Genomic DNA, 25,509 nt, shown 5'->3' with positions numbered 1-25,509 from the left:
AACCCAAATCTACAATTAGTTTCTGACTTACCAACAAGAGACAAAGCAGCTTCCTTCCTTTCTCCAGACCAAATGTGACCTTGAAATGCAAAAGCCTTTCTGCTAATGCATTTTAATTTTCAAATTTGACATTTCAAATTGAATTTTGGTACCTATTTGCTGGGGCATCTTTTGAAAATGAAATCTTAAATGTCCTTTTCTTTTTCATTTTAATTAAGTTACAGAATGAGCAGTCTTGAAGAAGAAAATGAAAATGCAGTTTGGATTATTTATTACTCATTTTATTTATGAGTCAAAAAATGCAGCTATATTCTGAAAATGAAAAAGCATTTCTGTTAATACATTTTAATTTGAATTATGGAACAGATTTGCTTCCATACTATAGTCACGTTGACTTTGTTGTCCGACTTGACGGCGTTTGGCTGCCGTCTCTTTTAGAGCCCGCCCCCTCAGACACCTGCAGCTCTCGTCGGCGTGATAAGTCAAGTCAAGCCAAGACCATCCCGAACAAGCCTAATTTCAAGCATAGCAGACATGTCTCTTCAGAAAAAGTGTTTATTTTGACAAATAATACAATAACAATAAAATACACAAAATACTAAAATCACAACATTTTTTAAAGTGTAGAACAGTGTGTGATCAATAGATCGGAGTGTTTGATGTTTAGTCATCTGCAGGTTGGACCTCCGTTCAATATCGCCGATGTCCGACAGCTCTACAAACACAAACCAGAGAACAGCGGTTTAATCACAAACGTGTCCACGTTGCTGTGAAGACAGATGTTATGTTACGTTGGTAGTTGGTAACGTTTAGTGAGCCAACGGCAGTCAGAAAGTGGCATGCTAACGTTGTTGTTAGCAATATCACGCTAGCTGGCTAGCTAGCTGGTCAGCTTACATAACCTGAGGAAGGATAGCCACTAGTTGCTGCTGTTACACACGTAATCACTCGCTTGGTAAACTAAACAGAAATGTGTCGTTGGTTAGCAACGAGGTGAAACATTTTAAAAGTGAAACTTACCGGGAACAGTAACGTGAGTAAAGCTCCGCACGCCGCAGCGGCGTATATTCCACCGTTGCCTCGAGCGTTAACCCCGCCCCCAGCCCCTGACGTAGGTTTGCGAACGGTTCCAGCCCAGCAAGGAGTTGGGGCTGCTCGGGAACCAGTTTTCCTGGCCGAGAGCCGGCTCTTTGTCTGTGGAAACAGGAAGAACTGGTTCGCGATTGGGCACCAGCTACGAACCGGCCCTCAAAATGCCTCAGTGGAAAAGGGGTATAGCCTCTGTCGCCATGCCTCGAGGACCTTCACCACCACCCTGGTGGACTGGAAGCCCAGCAAGGAGCTCATAGCCTGGGAGTCAGTTAGCTCTGGCCCCGCAGCGTCCACCACCTGCTAGGACCAGGATCTTTTTCTGGAGCAAAGCTGCTGTTAGTCCAGGCGGGCTTCACTGGAGACGTCCAGCCTGGCCCCATAGACCAGCGGCTCTTTTAACAACCAGAGTTAGAGCTTTTCCTAGAGCAACATTTAAACAGGGCCCATGATTTAAAAACACCCTGATAAAACAGAGGCAACCCCTTTAACTTTAAAAAATTGGAATCAATTAAAAACAGGGCAGCATCCACTCCCAGGTTACTCACGCGTCGTGCCGGTCAAAACCCTCTGTATGAACCATCCACCAACAGCAAGGGCTTCACTCTTACTCCGGTTCACCCTCGATGCGGACAAAGTGTTAAAAGAATCAGTTAAGTTAATTAAAATGTCAACATCCCTTTGGTCTTTTACTAGGATGATGACGTCATAGTAAAAGATCTTGTTCTTGTTAAAACCAGGTAAAATCAGGCCATCAATGCTTGTGCGTATTTTGCAGAGGAGGGGTTCCAGGGTGCATAGAGCATCCCAGACAGAGCGCAGCCCTGCCGGATGCCTCTATGCACCCTGAGAGGAGCACACAGACTGCCATTGAACTTCAGCATACTCTCAATGTTACTGTACAACACCTGGATCTTGGCAATAAAACCAGTGCTGAACCCAAACCTCTCCATGATCTTCCAGAGGAAGCTGTGTTCAACACGGTCAAATGCCTTTTCCTGGTCTAGCGAAATGAGACCAGTCTTGATGCCCAGTGAGCTGCAGACCTCCAAAACATCTCGAATCAGGTAGACGTTGTCTACCATAGACTTCCCAGGCACACAATAGGTCTGGTCCTGGTCCCTCTGCTCCATAGCTTTCCTCAGCCTGTTAGCCAAAACAATTGACAGGATCTTGTAGTCTGTACACGAGACACAGGACGCTAGTTCTTGATGTCCTGCTAGTTCTTGATGTCCTGATGTCCTTGCCTTTTTTTGGTAGAAGAGCTACAACTGCCCTGTGGCAGGACAGTGGAAGAGAACCTGAAGCCAGACTTAGTTCTAACACTTCTAACATATTAGGCACTATGATGCTCCAGAGGGCTTTGTAAAATTCAACAGTCAGGCCATCGACACCAGGAGACCACCGTTCCTGCATGCTCTGCATAGTGGTGTGCAACTCCTCCATCCTTAAGGGCCGGTCCAGCTGTGAGTTGGTCTCCGTTGTTATATACATTTGGATAATATCTCTGCTTGCATTAAACTATAATAATTGGGTATTCATAAAACATTATAATAATGCATTAAAGGAACCAAAAAATAAGTTTAGTAGTAACTTTTATTATTACTATTGTATGGTTTTGCTTGCATTAAAAGTACTCTCCTTCATGAGTGAAAAAACAGTGTGATAAACCACAATTAGCTCTGTTCTCAGGTCATGATTACCACAGGCCTTACAACACAGGAATTGGTAACCACAGGTCACAATGACAGGAATGAGGGAGACACTTGATTAATAACTGCCATCGCCTACTTGTAGGATACAACTCCTTATAAGGTCTTACTGTACGGATGGTGATAAGAGTACTGTCAAATGTGTTGGTTAATAACATGCATGTATGCAAGATTGGTTAAAGCCCTGGTCTACGTTCGGGTTGAAATAAATATGTTCACAATAAGTCACTGAAACACTTGTCTTGAATATGGAAAAATTCAATAAACAGAATGTTCAAAAAAAAAAAAAGCCCTGGTCTACAATTTGAAAGGTTTGAAAAAAGCAAGGATGGAGTCAGATAAGAGGAAGGAACCTGAAGAGGAACCTGAAGCAGCCAATCTGAGAGGACAACACCCCGCTTGATTGAATATTCAATGTTGTATAAAAGACTGGGTCAGGGAAAACATAGTTGTCAGACTTAGTGAACTGCCAGACTTTGTTGTTCGTCAGGGAAACATAGTCAGAGCCAGTGCTCTGTAGCTTGTGTGATTTTCTGTTTCTTTCGATAAAACTGATTTAGAACCTAAATAGCTGCTCCTATCGTTTCATTCTGAATACAAACAACACCGTGGAGACCTGAGGCAGTTCACCACAGAACCCCTTGCACAGTGTGTCATTCTCCTCATACTCACTGGTGAAGAGAGACGAGTAAAACTCAACAGCTCACCTTCGTATCTCGCCAGGGTCACTTAGCTCCTCCCCCTGTGTCAGACAACAAAAAATGAATTACCTTCCTCTGACCGTGCTTTTTCTCCAGGGAGAAGAAGAAGCTAGAGGGAGCATCCATCTCTGTGATGAACCCGGGACTGGACCAGTGCACCTTGTACTGTGGTATCTAGCAGGTTGGCTAGAGCCATTTTTTTAGACTTTAGGATTTCAACATATCCTTGATTTCCTGTGGAATCACTAAGTGTCTCCAATTCCACAATTTCAGTCTCCAGGTCTTTGATAGATGGACAGCCTGGTGTCTCTTGTGACATTGAGAGTATACTGCTGACACAAGAGCCTTATCTCTGCTTTGCCCCGATCCCACCACTGCCTAAGACATGTACAATCAGCTTTCCTTTGTCTAAAAGAAGTCCAGAAAAAAATTAAATCAACCTCTCTAAAACCTTTATCAAAAGTTAAAACTCAATTAAAATGCCAGTATGCACTCTTAGGTAAAATATTCTTAACAACAACATGACACAAAACCAAAGAATGATCAGTAAAACCAGCTGGCACAATCTTACAATCCTAAAAAAATTTAAAATGGTGCTTAAAGCAATAAAACCGGTCAAGTCTGGCTGAGATCCTGTCCTCTCTCAGGTGGGACCACTGTCTGCAGTCTGTGTGCATTCTTCTCCACACATCCACAAGGCTGTGAGAGTGGACCAGCTGCAGAGCGTGTTGGGAGGCTGGATGAGGCTCTGCATGGTTATGGTCTAAAAACTCGTACTTGGTGCAATTAAAATCCCAACCCAAGAATAAAAGTCCTCCGGGCCGCAGCAGTTCAGTCTAGTCCTGACTTTTTCTAGAAAGCTCCTCCTCTCTGTACCGTTGGTTGGAGCATAAATATTGATAAAAACCAGAGTTTGATGCTCAAACTGTGCTTTGGCTAAAAGACACCTTCCCTTTAATGCGGCGTTCACACCGGACGCGATAGACGCGAATACAATCGCGTGAAGGTGCGTGTCCACAGGCAGCGGTGTTTCCCCGCGTCCCATTCATTGTCTATGTAGGTGCGTGTCCACAGGGGCGATTTTAAACGCGTGTGGACGCGCCGCTTCCCAGTATTGCACGCTTGGCGGGCTGCCACTAGAGGATGATTGACAGGCGCTCTCCTTTAAACAACACATTTTTGCGAGCGTTCGCGAGCGTTCCCGAGGCGGCGAGTCGAGCCCAGCGCCTCTGATTAGCATAAAGTAGATTCGACTTCAACTTTAGGCAAATGAGGAGCGGCCAACTCGCGCGCCGTCTCTCGACATTCGCCGCGACGCTACCAGAATGCATTGCACAGCTTTTCACATAGACAATGAATGGGACGCGGGGAAACACCGCAGCCTGTGGACACGCACCATGAGACGCGTGTATCGCGCCGCTTGATCATTTTGGACTATTCGCGTCATTCGCTTCATTCGCTTCATTCGCGTCATTCGCGTCTTTCGCTTCATTCGCGCATGACGCTCATTTTTGAGGGGAGCCGGCGGGTCACGTCGGCCGACCCTCCTCCTCCGCCTCGGGGTACCCGATGCCAGAGTCCGTGAGCCTCCTCCGGGAGCCACGTCCCTCGCACCTCTCCCCAGAGTCGGGGCCACATTCGACCTCAGATCAGATGAGACAACCCGCTGAATTTAAGCATATTACTAAGCGGAGGAAAATAAACTATCTAGGATTCCCTCAGTAGCGGCGAGCGAAGAGGGAAGAGCCCAGCGCCGAATCCCCGTCCGACGGGCGGGCGGACGTGGGAAATGTGGCGTACGGAAGACCGATTGCCCGGTGTCGCGCGGGGGCGAGTCCTTCTGATCGAGGCTCAGCCCATGGACGGTGTGAGGCCGGTACGGCCCCCGTCGCGCCGGGGTCCGGTCTTCCCTAGTCGGGTTTGGTAATGCAGCCCGTCCATCTCAGCTCATCTGTCTGTCGGCTTGAACTCGTCGCTGATTGGATGTCGCGGCGCGATGCCGCCTGAAAAGTTCGATATTTTCAACTTTATTCGCGCCGCGTCAGACGCGCCATTCGCGCCGCGTCAGACGCGCCATTCGCGCCATTCGCGCCATTCGCGCCGCGTCTCATCGCGCCGCGTCTCATCGCGCCAGACGCTCCATTCGCGCCGCCTCCGCCTGAATCGCGTGTCATCGCGCCATTTACATTGGTTTTCAATGTAGAGTCGCCGCTCAATTCGCGTCTATCGCGTTCGGTGTCCGCTTCACGGGGCGTACCCACCAAACGCGATGAACGCGATTCAATCGCGCGACAAATGAAATCGCGTCGCGCTAGACGCTCCAGTTTTGACGCCGGTCCAATATGCCAAAAAACGCCTCATCGCGGCATCGCGTCATCGCGTCGCGCGACGAGCCCGCCCAAACAACAACATTTCTTCCGCCATTTCATTCTCTCGTCGATCATGGCTGAGATAACCACCATCGCTGCACTGTATCTACTCTGGAGAAGTTCCCAGCTTCCCTGTAGAGGGGACAGGAACTATCATATAGCTCTGGGTGAGCGGTCACGGCGACTATCAGTGTCTCCTCCATCTTCTTCACTGGAGCGGCAAGCCGGCAAAAAGCGAGGGAACACCAGGACGTCCGTACGTCAGCACGTCGGTGACGATCTCAACGCTGATAGGCTGTCGCGGCGCGTCTTCACGCGAATTTGCCGCAAAAGTTCAATTATTTCAACTCGAGCGATGGCGCGATGGCGCGATGAAGCGATGGCGCGATGGCGCGATGGCGCGATGAAGCGATGAAGCGATTTTTCGCGTCCATCGCGCCGCGCTATCGCGTCCATCGCGTCGCCCGGCGCGATGAAGCGTCTAATCGCGTCTTTGCATTGACTTTACATGTAATCTTGTCGCGCGATGAAGTTTCATCGCGTTTGGTGGGTACGCCCTGTTATTCGTGCTGTGTCAAAAAACAATGCCCCTTTCTTTGCCTCTCTGGCCCTGTTTACCGTCCCCACTCTAAAAGAATCCATTATGAGGGAGATGCATCTGATATTTATGTCAAATAGGTTATCTGAGGTTATTTCTCTGTGTGCCTCTGAGCTGGATAGGCTAGTGGAGCAGCTGCAAGTAAAGTAACTCCACCCAAACTTCAGACTCTGGCTCAGCTCTCTGTCACACCCCAGGTTTCCCATTAGCATCCTGCAGGCTGGCATCAAGATGAACACTGAACCACCAAATGTGAGGTGATGCTCACACACAGATTTCCAGACTATATCATACATCATATAAATGTCAACAAATGAACACTGCCTCCTGTGGTTTTCAGGGTGTGTATTAGAAGGGGACATGGTCATCGTGAGGTCACCTGTTGCATGGGTTTGAAGCATAAAATATGTCATTTTGGCCATCTTGGAATTTTGCAACCAGTGAAGGAAGTGACCATATTTGGATGGTGGAGGAGCGACGGGTGGATCTAATGAACACAAGCGGCTGAGTGGCAACCTTACTGGATCTGGATCCATCTGGATTCTGGTGTTAAACTGTTAACAAAGTTAGCTTCATAATTCAAGGTCAATTTTACAGCTAAGTCTTGTAGTCATCTTAGTAGCTAATTGCATTGGTAATATGTTAGTGACCTGTCAATCACAAGGTAGCCCCTAAAGCATCCGCTGCTTTCTGGTCTGTTTGACTCTAAATGGACCATAATGTACTAAATGAACATCATGCTGGATTGAAGAAGACTTGAAACTAGAGATTGAGACATAAACTCATATTTACAATGTTTACTGAGATAATACATCGAGAGAGAAGTAGGCTCATTTTCTTTTTGACTTCCATGCAATCAGATTTCTTTTTACAACTCGAGGAGTCGCCCCCTGTTGGCCAGTAGAGGGAATGCAAGTTTAAGGCACTCCAGTGTTTCAGAACCTGGTCTACACTCAAGACCTCCCAGACTTAAGGGGAGGCTGTCTCACTGTCAAATCCTCGAGTGCTTGAGGGTCTCACAGACACTGGGCTTGTTCCAGATGAGCCAGGCCTACGCAGAATCAATCATCCCCACACAATGCATGCTGGTTAGATGATGTCATGCACACGTAGGCAACAATAATCTCACACTATTGAGACAGCCGCTGTCTTTAGAGCCAGGCCAGTTGCTCTCCACCAACTGCAAGACCCAGGGCATGATGGCAAACGCCTGGCTCTCACCTGATCAAAAGGCTGAGGCTCTAGGTCTCTAGAACACACACATTCCCACAGAAGGGTTAAGTGCTTGTTGTTTAGGGCCGGGTGTGCCAGGGCGGGCCGCTTCCCTTTCACTTCCCGTCTGGGCCAGTTGGGAAAACTGATATATCTTCTCTTAAAGTACACTGAACACTGCAGCCTCTGCATGGCAATAGATGGGTTGTACCATCTGAGGGCACCCCCACCCCCTCTCAAACTGAGTTGGTGGGTCCATATAGACAGTGTTCTCCAAATAGTTACCAGCAATCATCTACCAACGGCCTTGTGTCACGATAAGCGTCAGTGATGATGGAGGAAGAGAGGAGGGCTGCAAAGACCAGGCTGAAAACAAGAAGGCCGTTGGAGGAGGCTGCTGACAACTGACAGACATTTTTACAAGAGGACAGACACAAGTTTTGGTTTGATTTTTTATATCGCATGTGCAAATCAAACATGTCATAATAGTTAGAGTTAAACTGTTGCTTGATTTATGTCACGGGTGTACTAAGAATGAAGGAGGTATGGACCCAAATGCAGTTAAAAAAAGGTTTATTGATAAGCTAATGTAACGGTTACCACAGATAAGTCTTTCGCTTCATTCGCGCATGACGCTCATTTTTGAGGGGAGCCGGCGGGTCACGTCGGCCGACCCTCCTCCTCCGCCTCGGGGTACCCGATGCCAGAGTCCGTGAGCCTCCTCCGGGAGCCACGTCCCTCGCACCTCTCCCCAGAGTCGGGGCCACATTCGACCTCAGATCAGATGAGACAACCCGCTGAATTTAAGCATATTACTAAGCGGAGGAAAATAAACTATCTAGGATTCCCTCAGTAGCGGCGAGCGAAGAGGGAAGAGCCCAGCGCCGAATCCCCGTCCGACGGGCGGGCGGACGTGGGAAATGTGGCGTACGGAAGACCGATTGCCCGGTGTCGCGCGGGGGCGAGTCCTTCTGATCGAGGCTCAGCCCATGGACGGTGTGAGGCCGGTACGGCCCCCGTCGCGCCGGGGTCCGGTCTTCCCTAGTCGGGTTTGGTAATGCAGCCCGTCCATCTCAGCTCATCTGTCTGTCGGCTTGAACTCGTCGCTGATTGGATGTCGCGGCGCGATGCCGCCTGAAAAGTTCGATATTTTCAACTTTATTCGCGCCGCGTCAGACGCGCCATTCGCGCCGCGTCAGACGCGCCATTCGCGCCATTCGCGCCATTCGCGCCATTCGCGCCGCGTCTCATCGCGCCGCGTCTCATCGCGCCAGACGCTCCATTCGCGCCGCCTCCGCCTGAATCGCGTGTCATCGCGCCATTTACATTGGTTTTCAATGTAGAGTCGCCGCTCAATTCGCGTCTATCGCGTTCGGTGTCCGCTTCACGGGGCGTACCCACCAAACGCGATGAACGCGATTCAATCGCGCGACAAATGAAATCGCGTCGCGCTAGACGCTCCAGTTTTGACGCCGGTCCAATATGCCAAAAAACGCCTCATCGCGGCATCGCGTCATCGCGTCGCGCGACGAGCCCGCCCAAACAACAACATTTCTTCCGCCATTTCATTCTCTCGTCGATCATGGCTGAGATAACCACCATCGCTGCACTGTATCTACTCTGGAGAAGTTCCCAGCTTCCCTGTAGAGGGGACAGGAACTATCATATAGCTCTGGGTGAGCGGTCACGGCGACTATCAGTGTCTCCTCCATCTTCTTCACTGGAGCGGCAAGCCGGCAAAAAGCGAGGGAACACCAGGACGTCCGTACGTCAGCACGTCGGTGACGATCTCAACGCTGATAGGCTGTCGCGGCGCGTCTTCACGCGAATTTGCCGCAAAAGTTCAATTATTTCAACTCGAGCGATGGCGCGATGGCGCGATGAAGCGATGGCGCGATGAAGCGATGAAGCGATGAAGCGATTTTTCGCGTCCATCGCGCCGCGCTATCGCGTCCATCGCGTCGCCCGGCGCGATGAAGCGTCTAATCGCGTCTTTGCATTGACTTTACATGTAATCTTGTCGCGCGATGAAGTTTCATCGCGTTTGGTGGGTACGCCCTGTTATTCGTGCTGTGTCAAAAAACAATGCCCCTTTCTTTGCCTCTCTGGCCCTGTTTACCGTCCCCACTCTAAAAGAATCCATTATGAGGGAGATGCATCTGATATTTATGTCAAATAGGTTATCTGAGGTTATTTCTCTGTGTGCCTCTGAGCTGGATAGGCTAGTGGAGCAGCTGCAAGTAAAGTAACTCCACCCAAACTTCAGACTCTGGCTCAGCTCTCTGTCACACCCCAGGTTTCCCATTAGCATCCTGCAGGCTGGCATCAAGATGAACACTGAACCACCAAATGTGAGGTGATGCTCACACACAGATTTCCAGACTATATCATACATCATATAAATGTCAACAAATGAACACTGCCTCCTGTGGTTTTCAGGGTGTGTATTAGAAGGGGACATGGTCATCGTGAGGTCACCTGTTGCATGGGTTTGAAGCATAAAATATGTCATTTTGGCCATCTTGGAATTTTGCAACCAGTGAAGGAAGTGACCATATTTGGATGGTGGAGGAGCGACGGGTGGATCTAATGAACACAAGCGGCTGAGTGGCAACCTTACTGGATCTGGATCCATCTGGATTCTGGTGTTAAACTGTTAACAAAGTTAGCTTCATAATTCAAGGTCAATTTTACAGCTAAGTCTTGTAGTCATCTTAGTAGCTAATTGCATTGGTAATATGTTAGTGACCTGTCAATCACAAGGTAGCCCCTAAAGCATCCGCTGCTTTCTGGTCTGTTTGACTCTAAATGGACCATAATGTACTAAATGAACATCATGCTGGATTGAAGAAGACTTGAAACTAGAGATTGAGACATAAACTCATATTTACAATGTTTACTGAGATAATACATCGAGAGAGAAGTAGGCTCATTTTCTTTTTGACTTCCATGCAATCAGATTTCTTTTTACAACTCGAGGAGTCGCCCCCTGTTGGCCAGTAGAGGGAATGCAAGTTTAAGGCACTCCAGTGTTTCAGAACCTGGTCTACACTCAAGACCTCCCAGACTTAAGGGGAGGCTGTCTCACTGTCAAATCCTCGAGTGCTTGAGGGTCTCACAGACACTGGGCTTGTTCCAGATGAGCCAGGCCTACGCAGAATCAATCATCCCCACACAATGCATGCTGGTTAGATGATGTCATGCACACGTAGGCAACAATAATCTCACACTATTGAGACAGCCGCTGTCTTTAGAGCCAGGCCAGTTGCTCTCCACCAACTGCAAGACCCAGGGCATGATGGCAAACGCCTGGCTCTCACCTGATCAAAAGGCTGAGGCTCTAGGTCTCTAGAACACACACATTCCCACAGAAGGGTTAAGTGCTTGTTGTTTAGGGCCGGGTGTGCCAGGGCGGGCCGCTTCCCTTTCACTTCCCGTCTGGGCCAGTTGGGAAAACTGATATATCTTCTCTTAAAGTACACTGAACACTGCAGCCTCTGCATGGCAATAGATGGGTTGTACCATCTGAGGGCACCCCCACCCCCTCTCAAACTGAGTTGGTGGGTCCATATAGACAGTGTTCTCCAAATAGTTACCAGCAATCATCTACCAACGGCCTTGTGTCACGATAAGCGTCAGTGATGATGGAGGAAGAGAGGAGGGCTGCAAAGACCAGGCTGAAAACAAGAAGGCCGTTGGAGGAGGCTGCTGACAACTGACAGACATTTTTACAAGAGGACAGACACAAGTTTTGGTTTGATTTTTTATATCGCATGTGCAAATCAAACATGTCATAATAGTTAGAGTTAAACTGTTGCTTGATTTATGTCACGGGTGTACTAAGAATGAAGGAGGTATGGACCCAAATGCAGTTAAAAAAAGGTTTATTGATAAGCTAATGTAACGGTTACCACAGGTAAGTATGTTGATGATATTTTACTATTAGACCAGTATCAGTAAGATCCAGGAACGACTGCAGAGCCTGAAAGCCTGTGTCAGCAGAGATACCACACACACACACAACTGGATGGTTTGAATTCAAATGTATTGTACACAAAATAATAAACATAAAGTTATAGACCCTGCCTACCTAAGCCGGCTTTCTAGTGTGCACATATGCACAATAAATGGGCCCAAAATAAATGAAATAAAATAAATAACTTTACTAAAGTGTCCTCTTTGGAGATTTCTTCAAAGAAAATAAGGAGTAAAGTTCAATGTGCACTGCTCCTTTACGGAAAGAAGCAAAGGTCTCTTGTGTATGAGTGTATGTGTTCTTGTAATATCTGTGTTCGAACTACCCGGGTAGATTTTTTTTGAGTGTCAATCTTATCTGTCTGTGAAAAACCCTTTCCCGAAGAAAGGGTTTTTCAAGGGTTCTTGGTGACACTAAGTACTTACTTCCAATAAGAACCATTTTGATCGAGAGAACCCTTTAAAACCCCTTTCCTGAATAAAAGGTTTTAAAAGGGGTCTTGGCAGCGGCGGCGCCAGGGTGGGGCTTGGTTGGGCTATAGCCCCATCGAGAATTGTGTTAGCCCTACCATAAAACCACCAAGAAAAATACAACTACAAAATAACCAAGAAAAGTGCGGAGTCCAACAGCACCACCACGTCACGTCGTAACGGCATTCAGGCAGCTGCGATGACAACTGTCACTGATCTGGGTTCATTAACAGACTGTACTGTCCGTACTGTTGTCTGTACTGTCCGTACGTCAACGTCACTCATGTGAGCCCGCTTTTAGTGTATGCTCGACACAGAGACAGTAGGGTCATTCCGTGTCATTTCATCAAATTTCTGAAAATCTTCCCACCTGACCATCTCACAATGTCCTGAAAAAATTTGAGTACAAAGATACACTTGTTACTAGGAAAAATCCAAAATATTAAGTCTCTACTCTCAATAGTTTTCTCATGAAACATCATTCAATGAAGGGTAGTTTAGACGGTTTTTGGCATCATGCTCTGAAAAGCCATTTTTAAACAGCAATATCTGGAAAACTATCTCACCTGTGGCCTTCAAAATTTCTACATTGTATATCTGTTACTGATGGCCTCCAGACATGGAATATCAGGGGTGTAGCTCAATGATAACCTAGTATGGTAGGTACTTAAAAAGGGGCTTGTTGAAATAAAGTAGTACATTTGAAGAGTGACTGAGCTCCCATTTTTGCAGATAAAAGACTTCTATCACTTCTGCCTCTATCTCTGGTGTTAGCTTAAACATTCTACAAAATATGGTTTCTCTCAGATGATTAGTTTCACAGATATTAAGGCTCAAAAATGGAAGTTAACACATCTTTGCCCAACTTCAGAGTCATATTCCAAAAAACTGACAACACGTATCAGGTCCAAACTTACTTTTTTTGAAAGATCATATTCTTGTTAAAATCATATTAAAAAATCAGGAGGGTGTTTTGCCTCAATTTGTCGCAGTGATTTTTTAAAATCCTGATATTGGTGGGGTTTTTGTGGCCGTTTTGGTACTGCATGTCTTAATATCCTACAAGTAAACATCACAGGAGGGCATTTCAATTGTGTTTTTTTTACCATTTACCAAAGACTTATATGTGACTAAATACTACTGATAAATTTTGCCTTATGAAAACATTAAATTGTAGCACAGTTGTAGTTATAGAGGCAATAAGTCCTTGGATGTGAGTTGAACATGCTGAAAGCAGCTTTTAATGTCTTAAACCATGAACAAATGAATTGAAGACTGTACATTTTGTCATACTTTAAGTATATAAATTACACAACCAAATCAAATAATAATCTTAATTTGAGCATAACGATTTTACATTACAGTAGAAAAGTCTCCAAAGTTTGATATTGAATAACAGTTTGTCTCTGTGCTCACTATGAGACAATATGTGAGTTGTGTGTATGATCAGAAATGGTGGATAGGAAGTATCAGAGATGTTTCAGATGAAGATGTACTGGTTCAGTTCATGCACCCACATGGCCCTGCCAAGAGTTTCTACTGGCCAAGAATAGAAGACATGTGCAATGTCCCACTGCAGCATAGAATTGCAAGGATAGACGTTCCCTCTACTGGGTGCATGTATGCCATCAAAAAAGATGAGCACAATAGAGCAGAGATGTACATTAGACTATTTGTAAAGTCACTGCCAAATTAATGAAGGTGACAAAGGAATTGGATCTAAAAGATGAAAAATGTGTGATCCCTCATAGTGAGCATAGAGACAAACTGTTATTCAATATCGCACTTTGGAGACTTTTGTACTGTAATGTAAAATATTTATGCTCAAATTAAGATTATTATTTGATTTGGTTGTGTAATGTATGTACTTAAAGTATGACAAAATGTACAGTCTTCATTATTTTGCTATGTTTGTTCATGGTTTAAGACCTTAAAAGCTGCTTTCACCATGTTTAACTCACATTCAAGGACGTATTGCCTCTGTAACTACAACTGTGATCCATTTTAATGTTTTCGTGAGGCTAAATTTATCAGTAGCATTTAGTCACATGTTAGTCTTTGGTAAATGATAAAAAGCACAATTGAATTGCCCTCCTGTGATGTTTACAAGTAGGCCGTTAGGACATGCAGTACCAAAACCAGCCACAAAACCCCCACCAATATCAGGATTTTAAAAAATCACTGCGACAAATTGAGGCAAAACACCCTCCCGATTTTTTAATATGATTTTAACAAGAATATGATCTTTAAAAAAAAGTAAGTTTGGACCTGATACGTGTTGTCAGTTTTTTGGAATATGACTCTGAAGTTGGGCAAAGATGTGTTTACTTCCATTTTTGAGCCTTAATATCTGTGAAACTAATCATCTGAGAGAAACCATATTTTGTAGAATGTTTAAGCTAACACCAGAGATAGAGGGAGAAGTGATAGAAGTCTTTTATCTGCAAAAATGGGAGCTCAGCCATCCTTCAAATGTACTACTTTATTTCAACAAGCCCCTTTTTAAGTACCTACCATACTAGGTTATCATTGAGCTACACCCCTGATATTCCATGTCTGGAGGCGTTTAGTAACAGATATACACTGTAGAAATTTTGAAGGCCACAGGTGAGATAGTTTTCTAGATATTGCCGTTTAAAAATGGCTTTTCAGAGCATGATGCCAAAAACCGTCTAAACTACCCTTCATTGAATGATGTTTCATGAGAAAACTATTGAAAGTAGAGACCTAATATTTTGGATTTGTCCTATTAACAAGTGTGTCTTTGTACTTGAATTTTTTCAGGACATTCTGAGATGGTCAGGTGGGAGGCATTTGATGAAATGACACGGAATGACCCAATGGTCTTTGGCTCCAGAAATTGTGGATTTCAGCCTCAACTGGTGCAAAATGTGCAACATTACAATGTCAACTGTCTTGCCTTCCTATTCTCCTGTTTGTTGCTCAGAATTGCCTAAAATTGCCAAAAATAGTCCGGACCCGACCCATTGCTGCACAGCAGCTATACTTGTGTTTATTTTTTAAAGTTTAGTTACACTACTCCCTTCTTCAGGAGGAAATTGACACCCAGCAAATAAGCAGCAAGGGGAATTGAACCCTGGGTCCCTACAGCAAGGATATAACCCCTCTTTCTGGGGCATCTAAGTGAGCTATACTACTCACTGGACAAAGGCTTTTGAAAGTTTGTTACAAGTCACGTGATCTAGAGATACAGTTTGAAGTTGTGAGTTCAAGGCCTGGTTGATGAAGAGTGACCATGTTAATGCCTACTGAGGTGATGTGTGGATTAGTGACAGACAATTAAACACTTATTTTACAGACAATTTTACTCATGTATTTGTCTCCTCCTCATACTTTTCCATGATCGGCCTCATCCCATGGCTGCTGTACCCTGCTTACTGGCTTAGTCAAGTTGTGAAGCTGCACAAAAGTTCAGTGATAAAGAAAGGTCTTTGATGTCAGAGGCCAAGCCTTAACTGATGAAAAAATCATATTGTAACAATTTCCCCCGAACCCAAATATAACTTGCAAAAACATGATAGATATAAAGATGTTATTATTAATAGCATGTTATAGATCCCAATGACAAAGGCATTGCTGCATGCAATTTTCAGCCACATAAATTCCTTTCAGGTGAGTTCATTAATAGGTTCATTGAATGTATTCATTAAATTGTTGAGATAAATGAGTTGGTCAATGTAGATGCATTTACTAGGCCTATCTAAAAAAAAGAGAGAAAGAGAGAGTTCCGGCCAAAGAAAGATATTTCACAATGTTCCATAGTCAGGATTGAACCATGGCCGGCCGCGTGCAAAGCCGGCGCGTTACCTCTACACTATCCCCACGTTAGAGAAATTGTAGTCAGTGTTATATTAGAACATGTTACTCTTACCGGTACTTCCGTATTAAATCGCTCGGCAATTCTTGCCCAAGCAGCCTCGTGATTTTTATTTATCACTACAGTATTCCCTTTTTTGGTTATGATGGGTTTGTACTCCTCATACAGTTCCATCAATAATTTTTGCTCTGGTCTTTTCTGCCATTTTCTCGATGATTCGACATTCACGGTTCTGGTCTGGCTTCATATCCTGTGTACGGCGTAACACAAGACAACGTTAACCTGGCTTGAATTAGCCTCAACAAGGCGCGGCTGAAATGCGTTAATGGAACGGGTTTAGCCGCAAGTGGAAGTTGGCATTAGTTCTAACCAGGCTTAACCAGGTAAGCGCCGCTTTAATTAGCGAGTTTGGTGGAATACCCCTCAGGTGTGACATACCAATAGTGATTACTGCAAACAGAACAGAACAAAGAAGAACAGAAGAGAGAGAGAACAGAAGAAACTTCAGAGAATCAAGGTGAGCTAAATATAATATCTTATTTCAGCATGCTTGACCCTAGCTAGGACTTTTATGGTGAAAGGTGGACTAAGCATTTGTTTCCTGTTATGTTTTGTTCGTTTGCTTGTTTGTTTGTTTTCTCGTAGAAATGACTTACACAGCTTGGACGAAACCCAAAGTGTGCCATTGGCTTGAAAAAGAGGGTTTTGCTGAGATTTCCATTATTGTTACAATATGTAACATTTTGAGTATTTGTTACATAACACTGAAAAGTATTTTAACATTATTTAAATCAATGTGAAAACATTGTTGGGTTCCCTCACTTTCTCATGATTCTGTTCCACTGTCACGATAACTACATACAGTATGTTCTCTGATTCCTTTCATTGGACCATGCATTATTTTATTGTTTGTAGATAGCTTACAATAAGGCACATACTTCTGACGGTGCATTTATTTGGACGTGTCCCATCAATTACACCCACAACACCGGGGAATCCTGCAATGTTGATAAATGCCCTTTTGTGAGCTTGTAAAGTGCGGGCATCCAGCGGAAATGAAACAAATTGTGTCACAATATGAGGTTGTGACAATGCTGTCAGTGTTTGGTTGATGACCCTGCTGATGGAGGGTTGTGACACACGCAAGTCATCACTGCTGTGTTGTTGCATTTTCCTTGTTGCCAAATACCTCAGTGATGACTTTCATTCCGGGTGGTATTGCATTGTGGTGTTGGGTTGGAGAAGTAAGTGCATCTCTAATGAGATCAACCACAAACATGATTCCTGTACGATCCAATCTGTAGCATTTAATTAATTCACTGTCATCCAGTATTTGGAGACTATCTGCCTCTTCCGTCCGCCATTTTGTCCTCTGCTTCGGGATCTCACCTTAGGAGCTCTCTGAAGAGCTAGGATTCTTTAGGAATAACTTTTATCTTTACTAGGATCTACTCTTCACTTTTAGGGGAAATTAGGGGAAAGAAAACATCATGATTCTAAAAATTTTCTTAGAATTTGGCCAATAGGAGCAACTCTTTGCACTAAGAATCTTTAGGGATACAGCCCCTGGTTTATTCATCAGCTATTAATATTAATTTTGCCGATTGGAGCTGTTGTAACTCAAACAAGTAAATAAATTATTTGACTTACCACTCAAGAAGTTTGGAAGATATTCAAATCAGACTTAACAAACCTAAAACAGGAATTCACAATTGTAACATTTGGTTTCACCACAAAGTGCTGTCCCATTCACATCAATACCATTACAAACCCTTCAGCCTCTCACACTTAGTCTACTAGGTCACATGATTTTCTTTCAACGTCTTCGTCAGATGGTGCCTTCATGCTCCGCTGGACAAAGTTTAAGCTGCTCTACGGATATCGTGAAAAGCTCCAAAAGGCGCAATATAATTGGAATAATGTGTTCGGGGTTTCACACGATATCGGACAAAACTTAAATAGGCATGTCACCACCTGTCTGAAAACACTATTGTGATAGTTCAATCTGCCAAATGCCACATCGCGCCGTCAAATTTCGGGTTACAAATTAACTGAAGTTCTTTAAAGGCACCACGGGCCGCTCCGTTACGTGAGCTGATCCCCACATTGTGTCTAGCTGTCTTCCAACATCCGTGGACTGTCTCCGCACAATTGGTGCATAAATCCGGACTTCTCTGGACAGGTCATTGTCATGTTATCTCAAAGCGTTGGTTTGCTAGTTAGTTCGCGTGCATGCTAGTCCGTTAGCTTTGGTTTGCTAGTTAGTTCGCGTCAATGCTAGTCCGTTAGCTTTGGTTTGCTAGTTAGTTCGCGTCCATGCTAGTCCGTTAGCTTTGGTTTGCTAGTGATAGAATCCTTCCCGGCCAGTGGGTCTTGAAAACAGCAGATACACTCGAGATTGTCTGTCGGTTACACGTTGAGGGTCATGAAAACGTTTTCTAATGAATGCCACGGTGAGGTGGGTGCTGTTGAACTAACTAAAAGCCCATACATACGCAAAGTGAAAGTGAAAACCAGCCAGTGCTTACTATGTCAAAGTTAACATGTATTACAGGAACTTGGCTTGTTGTTTATGTAGAATACTTAGTACACATCGTGATTATTTAGCCACGCTAGACGACATATGTTACTACAAAGTCCGCAGCAGTAACTCCACATTCCTTCTGACAGATGCCGTTGTTCATTGCGAAAGCGAAAGCAGCAGCAGAGAGGTGTGGTGGCGGCGGCCGGAGGCGCTGCTGGCAGTGACGCAGAGATGCTTTGGCTGCCATGGCTGCTCTCATTGGGATGCTGGCTTGGCTGCCTCAGGTCCTGCCAGGTGAGTACAGTCAAGAGATGTTGTGCGTTAGTATCATAACCAGGAAACATAGTTGCACCCAGGCGGCAAATACTGTTGGTTCTAGCCAGAGATGGGAGAAGATTCACTCACTCAACTCACCCGAATCAGTTAAAGTGTGTGTGTGTGTGTGTGTGTGTGTGTGTGTGTGTGTGTGTGTGTGTGTGCGCGTGCGTGCGCACTACTCAAAAAAATAAAGGGAACACCTAAACACCACATGCTATTTCTCAACAAATAACATATTCCAGTTGGAAATCTTTATTCATTACAAAGTGCAATGCATTGACAACAAAACAACATAAGGATGATTAATGAAATGGAGGTCTCGATTCAGAATCATACCAAAAATCAGTGGAAAATCAGATCGCAGGCTGATCACACTTTGGTGGAGATTTTTTAAGACAGTAGTGTGTGTGGCCTCCATGTGCCTGTATGCACTCCCTACAACGCCTGGGCATGCTCCTTATGAGACGACGGATGGTCTCCTGAGGGATCTCCTCCCAGACCTGGAGCAGAGCAGCAGTCAACTCCTGGACAGTCTGTGGTGCGACATGGCGTTGGTGGATGAACGAGACATGATGTCCCAGATGTGCTCAATAGGATTCAGGTCTGGGGAACGGGCACGCCAGTCCATAACATCAATGCCTTCATCATGCAGGAACTGCTGATACACTCCAGCCACATGAGGCCTAGCATTGTCATGCATTAGGAGGAACCTAGGGCCCACTGCACCAGCATGGTCTCACAAAGGGTCTGAAGATCTCATCCCGGTACCTAATGGTAGTCAGGGTACCTCCGGCAAGCACATGGAGGGCTGTGCGACCTTCCAAAGAAATGCCTCCCCAGACCATCACTGACCCACCTCCAAACCGGCCATGCTGGAGGATGTTGCAGCAGCAGAACGTTCTCTGCGGTGTCTCCAGACCCTGCACATCGCTCACATGTGCCCAGGGTGAACCTGCTCTCATCCGTGAAGAGCACAGGGCGCCAATGGTGAATCTGCCAATCTCTGTGATCTCTAGCAAATGCCAATTACATTGCACGGTGTTGGGTTGTAAGCACAGGCCCTATTTGTGGAGGTCGGGCCCTCAAACATGGAGTCGATTTCGGACTGTTTGAGTTGAAACTTGAACATCAGCTTGGAAAGCTTGGAGCGAGCAGAGACGTTGGAGGGGAGGGGGGGGGGGGAGGGGGGGAGAGAGATGGTCTGTGGTCACCACCTGCAGAACCATTCCTTTATAGGGATGTCTTGCTAATTTCCACTCGTTTCTACCTGTGGTCTGTTCCATTTGATTTGCACAACAGCAGGTGAAATTGATTCCCAATCAGTGCTGCTTCCTAATTGGACAGGCTGATATCTCAGGAATATGATTGACTTGAAGTTACATGATGTTGTTTAAGTGTTCCCTTTATTTTTTTTAGCAGTGTGTGTGTGTGTGTGTGTGTGTGTGTGTGTGTGTGTGTGTGTGTGTGTGTGTGTGTGTGTGTGTGTGTGTGTGTGTGTGTGTGTGTGTGTATATGTATATATATATTATATTAGTTATAATATATATTATTATAATATTATAGTTAAGTTATATTAGTATATATATATATAGAGAGAAAGAGAACGCAAAAAATGTAATTACTGACTTTATTTTAATAGAAAATCTTAGAACAATAACATATTAATCAGTAAATAAAATAAAATACCACAAAGACAAGCTTTTCTAATGCACACAATTTTAAAATAATGCATGTATGCATTTTACAGCACTGGGAAAAAAAATAAGGGACCACTTCAGATTTATTGTTAATCAGCATGGCTGCCTGTATGGCAAAAAGTTTAAAAATCAATGTGAAAATATAAATATAATAATATAATATACAATATAATAATATAAATAAACCAGCTCTATTTTTTTCTTCCAGAGCTACTTTTGTTAAGAGTGATGGGGGGTAGCGCTTGCTTTTAGCACTGAATGTGGCTTTTTTCCTGAGTAAATGACCTGTCGTTCCCTGAGCTCAGTGTGCAGGTCTGGATGCTTGTCCTTTAAGTGTTTGGATAAGTCGGAGGTGTTTCCGCTGTTAGCCATGCATGTTTTAAACACCGTTTACACAGTGGTGCATCGGCGTTAACTGCCTCGCCTTGCTCATTTGTTTTTAAGCTAAAGTACTGCCATATCGCACTTCTGGTTTGTCCACAAGTTGCGGCGTGGTGACGGTTGCAGCAGCCATTCTCCTCTCCATGCTTCTCTCTCTCTCTCTCTCTCTCTCTCTCTCTCTCTCTCTCTCTCTCTCTCTCTCTCTCTCTCTCTCTCTCTCTCTCTCTTCCCTCTCCAACGTCTCTCTCTCCAAGCTTTCCTCCTGCTCCGTTTGTTGCTCCAGTCCATGCTGCTCGCTAACTTGCTAGCTGTTTCCTCCAGCTTGCTTGCTTTTTCTTTTTATCTCCCCAATCTGCCGGTCGCAGATATATATATATATATATACACACACACAGTGTTGCCACAGTTAATTTGATAAAAGTAATCTGTTTACTGATTACTGCTTTAAAAAGTTAGTAAACTTAGTTACTTTACACATTACTTGATTTTAAAAGTAACTAAGTTAAATTACAAGTTACTTTTATTAGTTACATTCAGCAGCTGCCGACAACACCCTGCCGCCTCAACATAAAAATCAAACACTCACCTTATTGGAAGTGCATTTTTAACAGGAGCTGCTTCGTACCACCTGGTGGGACTTGCTCTGTAAGTTTGACTGTGCACTGCTGCGACTCCAAGGGCCCTAGTTTCGTGGCGCAGCGCAGGGTGGCGGAGCCGGCGTAATGCAAGTTCGGTGGATCGCCTGCGCCAAGATGGGTGTGGCGGCGCAGCAGGGGGAGGCGTCACAGATTCAGCTTGGCGTAGCGGACGTTTCGTGGCAAAAAGCCACAAGGCGCAAATAAAGTCCATTCATTCAAGGCGAATCACAGCTGGCGGAGTGGAAGTTTGGCCGGCGTGCAGTGCGTACACGTCACCAAGACCTCACAGGCAGGTTTCCACAGTTCCAGGCACATTTAAATGCAATAAATAATCACAACAAACACTATTTAATGCAACTCATTGAATCAACACGTGAATTTATATCTATATAGATTGTCCCGTCACATCTGACGTCAGATCAAAGGCGGATGGCACGCGTAACGGAAACTCAGCCTCTCGGACCAAAACATCTCCCTCTCTCTCTCTTGTTTTTTATAATATCGGCATTGTTATTATTATGATTTTACGCACGCACAGCGCGTGATGCGCGTGGTGGGAGCGGCGGCGCTGCTTCTGTCATCGGGTTGTCAAGTGACGGAACTTGCACTGAACCTCCCCTAACGCATTAAAGGTGAGGAGAGGAGCTCATTTGATTGGTGAAGATCTGAATCGGCTGTATTAATCCCAGTCCACGCCTCGTCTCCTCCTCGTCTCCCACTCACGCCTTCTTCTCCTCCCTCTTTCCCACTTGCGCGGGTGGGCGAGACGGGAGGCGTGCCTGCGCGAGCCTGCGCGGTGCACGAAACTTGCAAAGTCCAGGCGGACACACCCCGTCGGCGTGGCGCAGGTGCACTGCGCGCTGACTACGCCTGGTCTACAAAACTAGGGCCCCAAATGTTTTTTCAAACGTTTTTGTAGCTAGATAGCACTTTGTTGCCACCAGCATAGTGTACAATGAACCTTAATATTGCCATCTTTAGCTGACACAAACTCAAAATAGCGACTGTATTTCCAGCTAGCAAACGCGCATCTCTCTCCTCCCTCCATTGTTGTTTATGTTTGTGTCTGCATAGCCGATGTCGATGCCGACATGAACGGTCCTCATGCTGAAAATGTGTCTTGTCACATAGACTGTGACTTCACTCCCAGAGATGCAAGAAGAAAGCAAATATATTTTTATTAAGGAAAATGACAAACATAGTAACTCACAGTGACTTGGATAAGTAACTTTAATCTGATTACTGGTTTGGAAATAGTAACACATTAGATTACTCGTTACTGAAAAAAGTGGTCAGATTCATTGCTCCATTTATACCCATGCATTCAGCATGCATGGAATACATTCCTTCCTACATTCATAGAAATAGTTCACCGTTTCTCATTGATGAGCTTGATTGAGAGAGGGATAAATGTCTGTTGTGTTTTCACAGAGGAACCCTAACCTCCAACCTGAATTCAACAGTATATATTCAGTAGCACTGCCGTATCGCTTAGCGGAGGACTCGTCCCTGTGAATCAATCAGTGAAACTTCCGCTTTAAGGAAACAACGGACCCGTACTCTGTAACCTGACTGAGCGAATCTGCTCGTTCGAGTCCGGAGAAACTGATACTGAAGAGTGGGTTAGACTTCCACAGCACAAATTTGCAGACATTTTTGACAATGCTACGGCTGTTTTTATGTTTGGGAATGTTCCAGAAATGACACAAGATGGAAATGCAACATTTCAGTTCCTTAATCAAAATTAAAAAAGGCACAAACGGCAGACACACAGTTTTAGCCTAAGTTTGAATGTATTTATTTGTAGTAGGAGACAGTGGGCTCTCTTTTCACTGATAGGATTTCCATGTTGTGGGTGATCCTGACTGAAATGACTGGAGGAACTCGGTATACTCGGATCAGTGTAGTGATTAACTCAGAAGTCCCTGAGTCAACACACTGAGTCGAGTTTGCCACCTCTAGTTCCAGCTTTTATGGCACCCTGGGTGAACATAACACCCATATTGACAACAAAACACACAAATAACACACTACTATAAGGCTGGGCGATATTTTTTCAAACAAGATATGGAACGCTATGCTATCGTCAACATCGATATAAAATAATTTGCGTTTAAAGTACTCCACATTTGGTCCAAATAACAGTAATTTCGTGCCACGCCTGCCGATACTCTTTCGCAACTCTCTCTCTCTCTCCCTCTCTCTCTCTCTCTCTCTCTCTCTCTCTCTCTCTCTCTCTCTCTCTCTCTCTCTCTCTCTCCTGCTGTCTTCGGCACACACTGCCCCGCCCGCCCTTCCACTCACTGCACTTTTTTTTTAAATCCCCTCCAGTGTGGAGTCTGGCGACGCCGTGGAGCGCTTGCCGTCTGTACCGCCCGTAGCCTAGTCGTTTCGCCATTGTTGCGAACTTTGCAATTATTTACTAAACCAGAGCCTTCTTCTATAAGTTACACACAGTAAAAAATGTTTCATGATGCATCGGAGCGGCCGGTACACGCCCTGATTCGTCTCCGAAAGATTTGCGGCTCATGACAGGCTGACGGCACATCGAATGCAGCATTTTGGCTTTAATTAAACCACTGTTTCTACTACATTCAAAGTAGACATGCAGACTCATGATGTCCATTGGCAACTTGCGCGAGCGGCCTCGCGCCGTTTAACGGGAACAGGACACACGAGGAGTTCTTGGTGGAAGGCAACGCATCCCGGTTCCAGCCGGACTCACATTGGACCCCCGAGTTCAGCGCTGAGTCTGCCGCAGTCACAACTACAAAGCGGGCTGTCAGCGAACTTGATGCGTCCCTCCACAACACACACACACACTCCCGTGCAGGCGCATCCCAGTTGCGGCAGTGACACGAAAAATAAACAGCCGCAAGAACACAGCTCAACTTTTTCATTGGTAAATGGTAAATGGCCTCATTTATATAGCGCTTTTCTCCAAAGCGCTTTACAGGAATGACTGTCACTCACCCATTCACTCACACATTCACACACTGACGGCGGAGTCAACCACGCAGGGCGACAATTGGGGTGAGGTGTCTTGCTCAGGGACACCAGGCACTCAGCTAGGAGGAGCCGGGGATCAAACCAGCAATCTTGCGGTTGCCAGCCGAACGCTCTACCTCCTGAGCTAAACCCCCCCTCATTTTACAAATTTAGGATTTAGTTTGCAATCAGCCGGTTACGAGTACAAGGACGCAGGCTGGAAATTAATGCACAGTGGTGCTTGATGTAGAATGACGAGTTGGAATGCGGCAATGCCATCTATGTTATTGCGTCAACAAATATCGATATTTATCTTATATTGATATTTTGCTTGAAAATATCCGCATATGACTTTTGGTCCATATCGCCCAGCCCTACACCTCTATTGCACACAGTTGCATAACAGTCATCTAAATCCTGACCTTTCTTGTTTCCTTGATGCAAAGCCATCAATCACATCATCATACAAAATCTCCCCAGCAGTGGCAAATGGCTGGTTAATACTGGTCACAGAAAGACCAGTAAGGCGTTCATGCCACAGCAAGACAAAATAGTTCCACTTGGAGATGTGCACTGATTTTACATTATTCCTAATATTTTCATACAACCCAGAAAGAAAATGCCACATCTGTGAAATGATATATTCACAGTATTATGAATGAATTGGGGTTTATTGTGGTGACTATAATGGATGGATGGTCCCATTTAGCCACTATGGCTACCATGCGATAGACATGTCACTACCTCAGGCCTCACTACCGCTGCTACCACGTTACCACATTACCAATGCAGTTAGCTACTAAAATTACTTTAACACTTAGCTGTAAAGTTGAACTTGAATTATAAAGCTAACTTTGATAACAGCTTCACACCAGAATCCAGATAGATCCAGAAAGGGTGCTGCTCTGCTGCTTGTGTTCACCAGATCCACCCGCAGCTCCTCCTCAGTACAAATATGGTCACTTCCTGGTCAAATTCCAAGATGGCGTCTGCCAAAA

At 45.1% G+C, this 25,509-nt stretch overlaps 2 protein-coding genes across 2 annotated transcripts in view; both read left to right on the top strand.

Annotated features, from left to right (window-relative positions):
- The window catches only part of LOC311021618 (exosomal polycystin-1-interacting protein-like), a 178,053-nt gene that overhangs the window by 53,530 nt on the left and 99,014 nt on the right, over positions 1–25,509 (top strand). The gene's annotated exons all lie outside the window — the stretch shown is intronic.
- Positions 18,039–25,509, top strand: part of LOC311021604 (uncharacterized protein) — a 34,270-nt gene continuing 26,799 nt past the window's right edge. Inside the window, exons 1-2 of the mRNA XM_084022260.1 lie at positions 18,039–18,147; positions 18,636–18,783. Of these exons, the coding sequence (XP_083878386.1) occupies positions 18,735–18,783 (49 nt within the window). The 5' untranslated portion in view covers positions 18,039–18,147; positions 18,636–18,734. The remainder of the gene's footprint in view (positions 18,148–18,635; positions 18,784–25,509) is intronic.

Source organism: Eutrigla gurnardus, assembly GCF_963514095.1.
Source record: "Eutrigla gurnardus genome assembly, chromosome: 12".
In the NCBI taxonomy this organism is placed as follows: domain Eukaryota; kingdom Metazoa; phylum Chordata; class Actinopteri; order Perciformes; family Triglidae; genus Eutrigla; species Eutrigla gurnardus.
The sequence above is the reverse complement of the archived record's forward strand: the minus strand, read 5'-3'. Positions and strand labels throughout refer to the sequence as shown.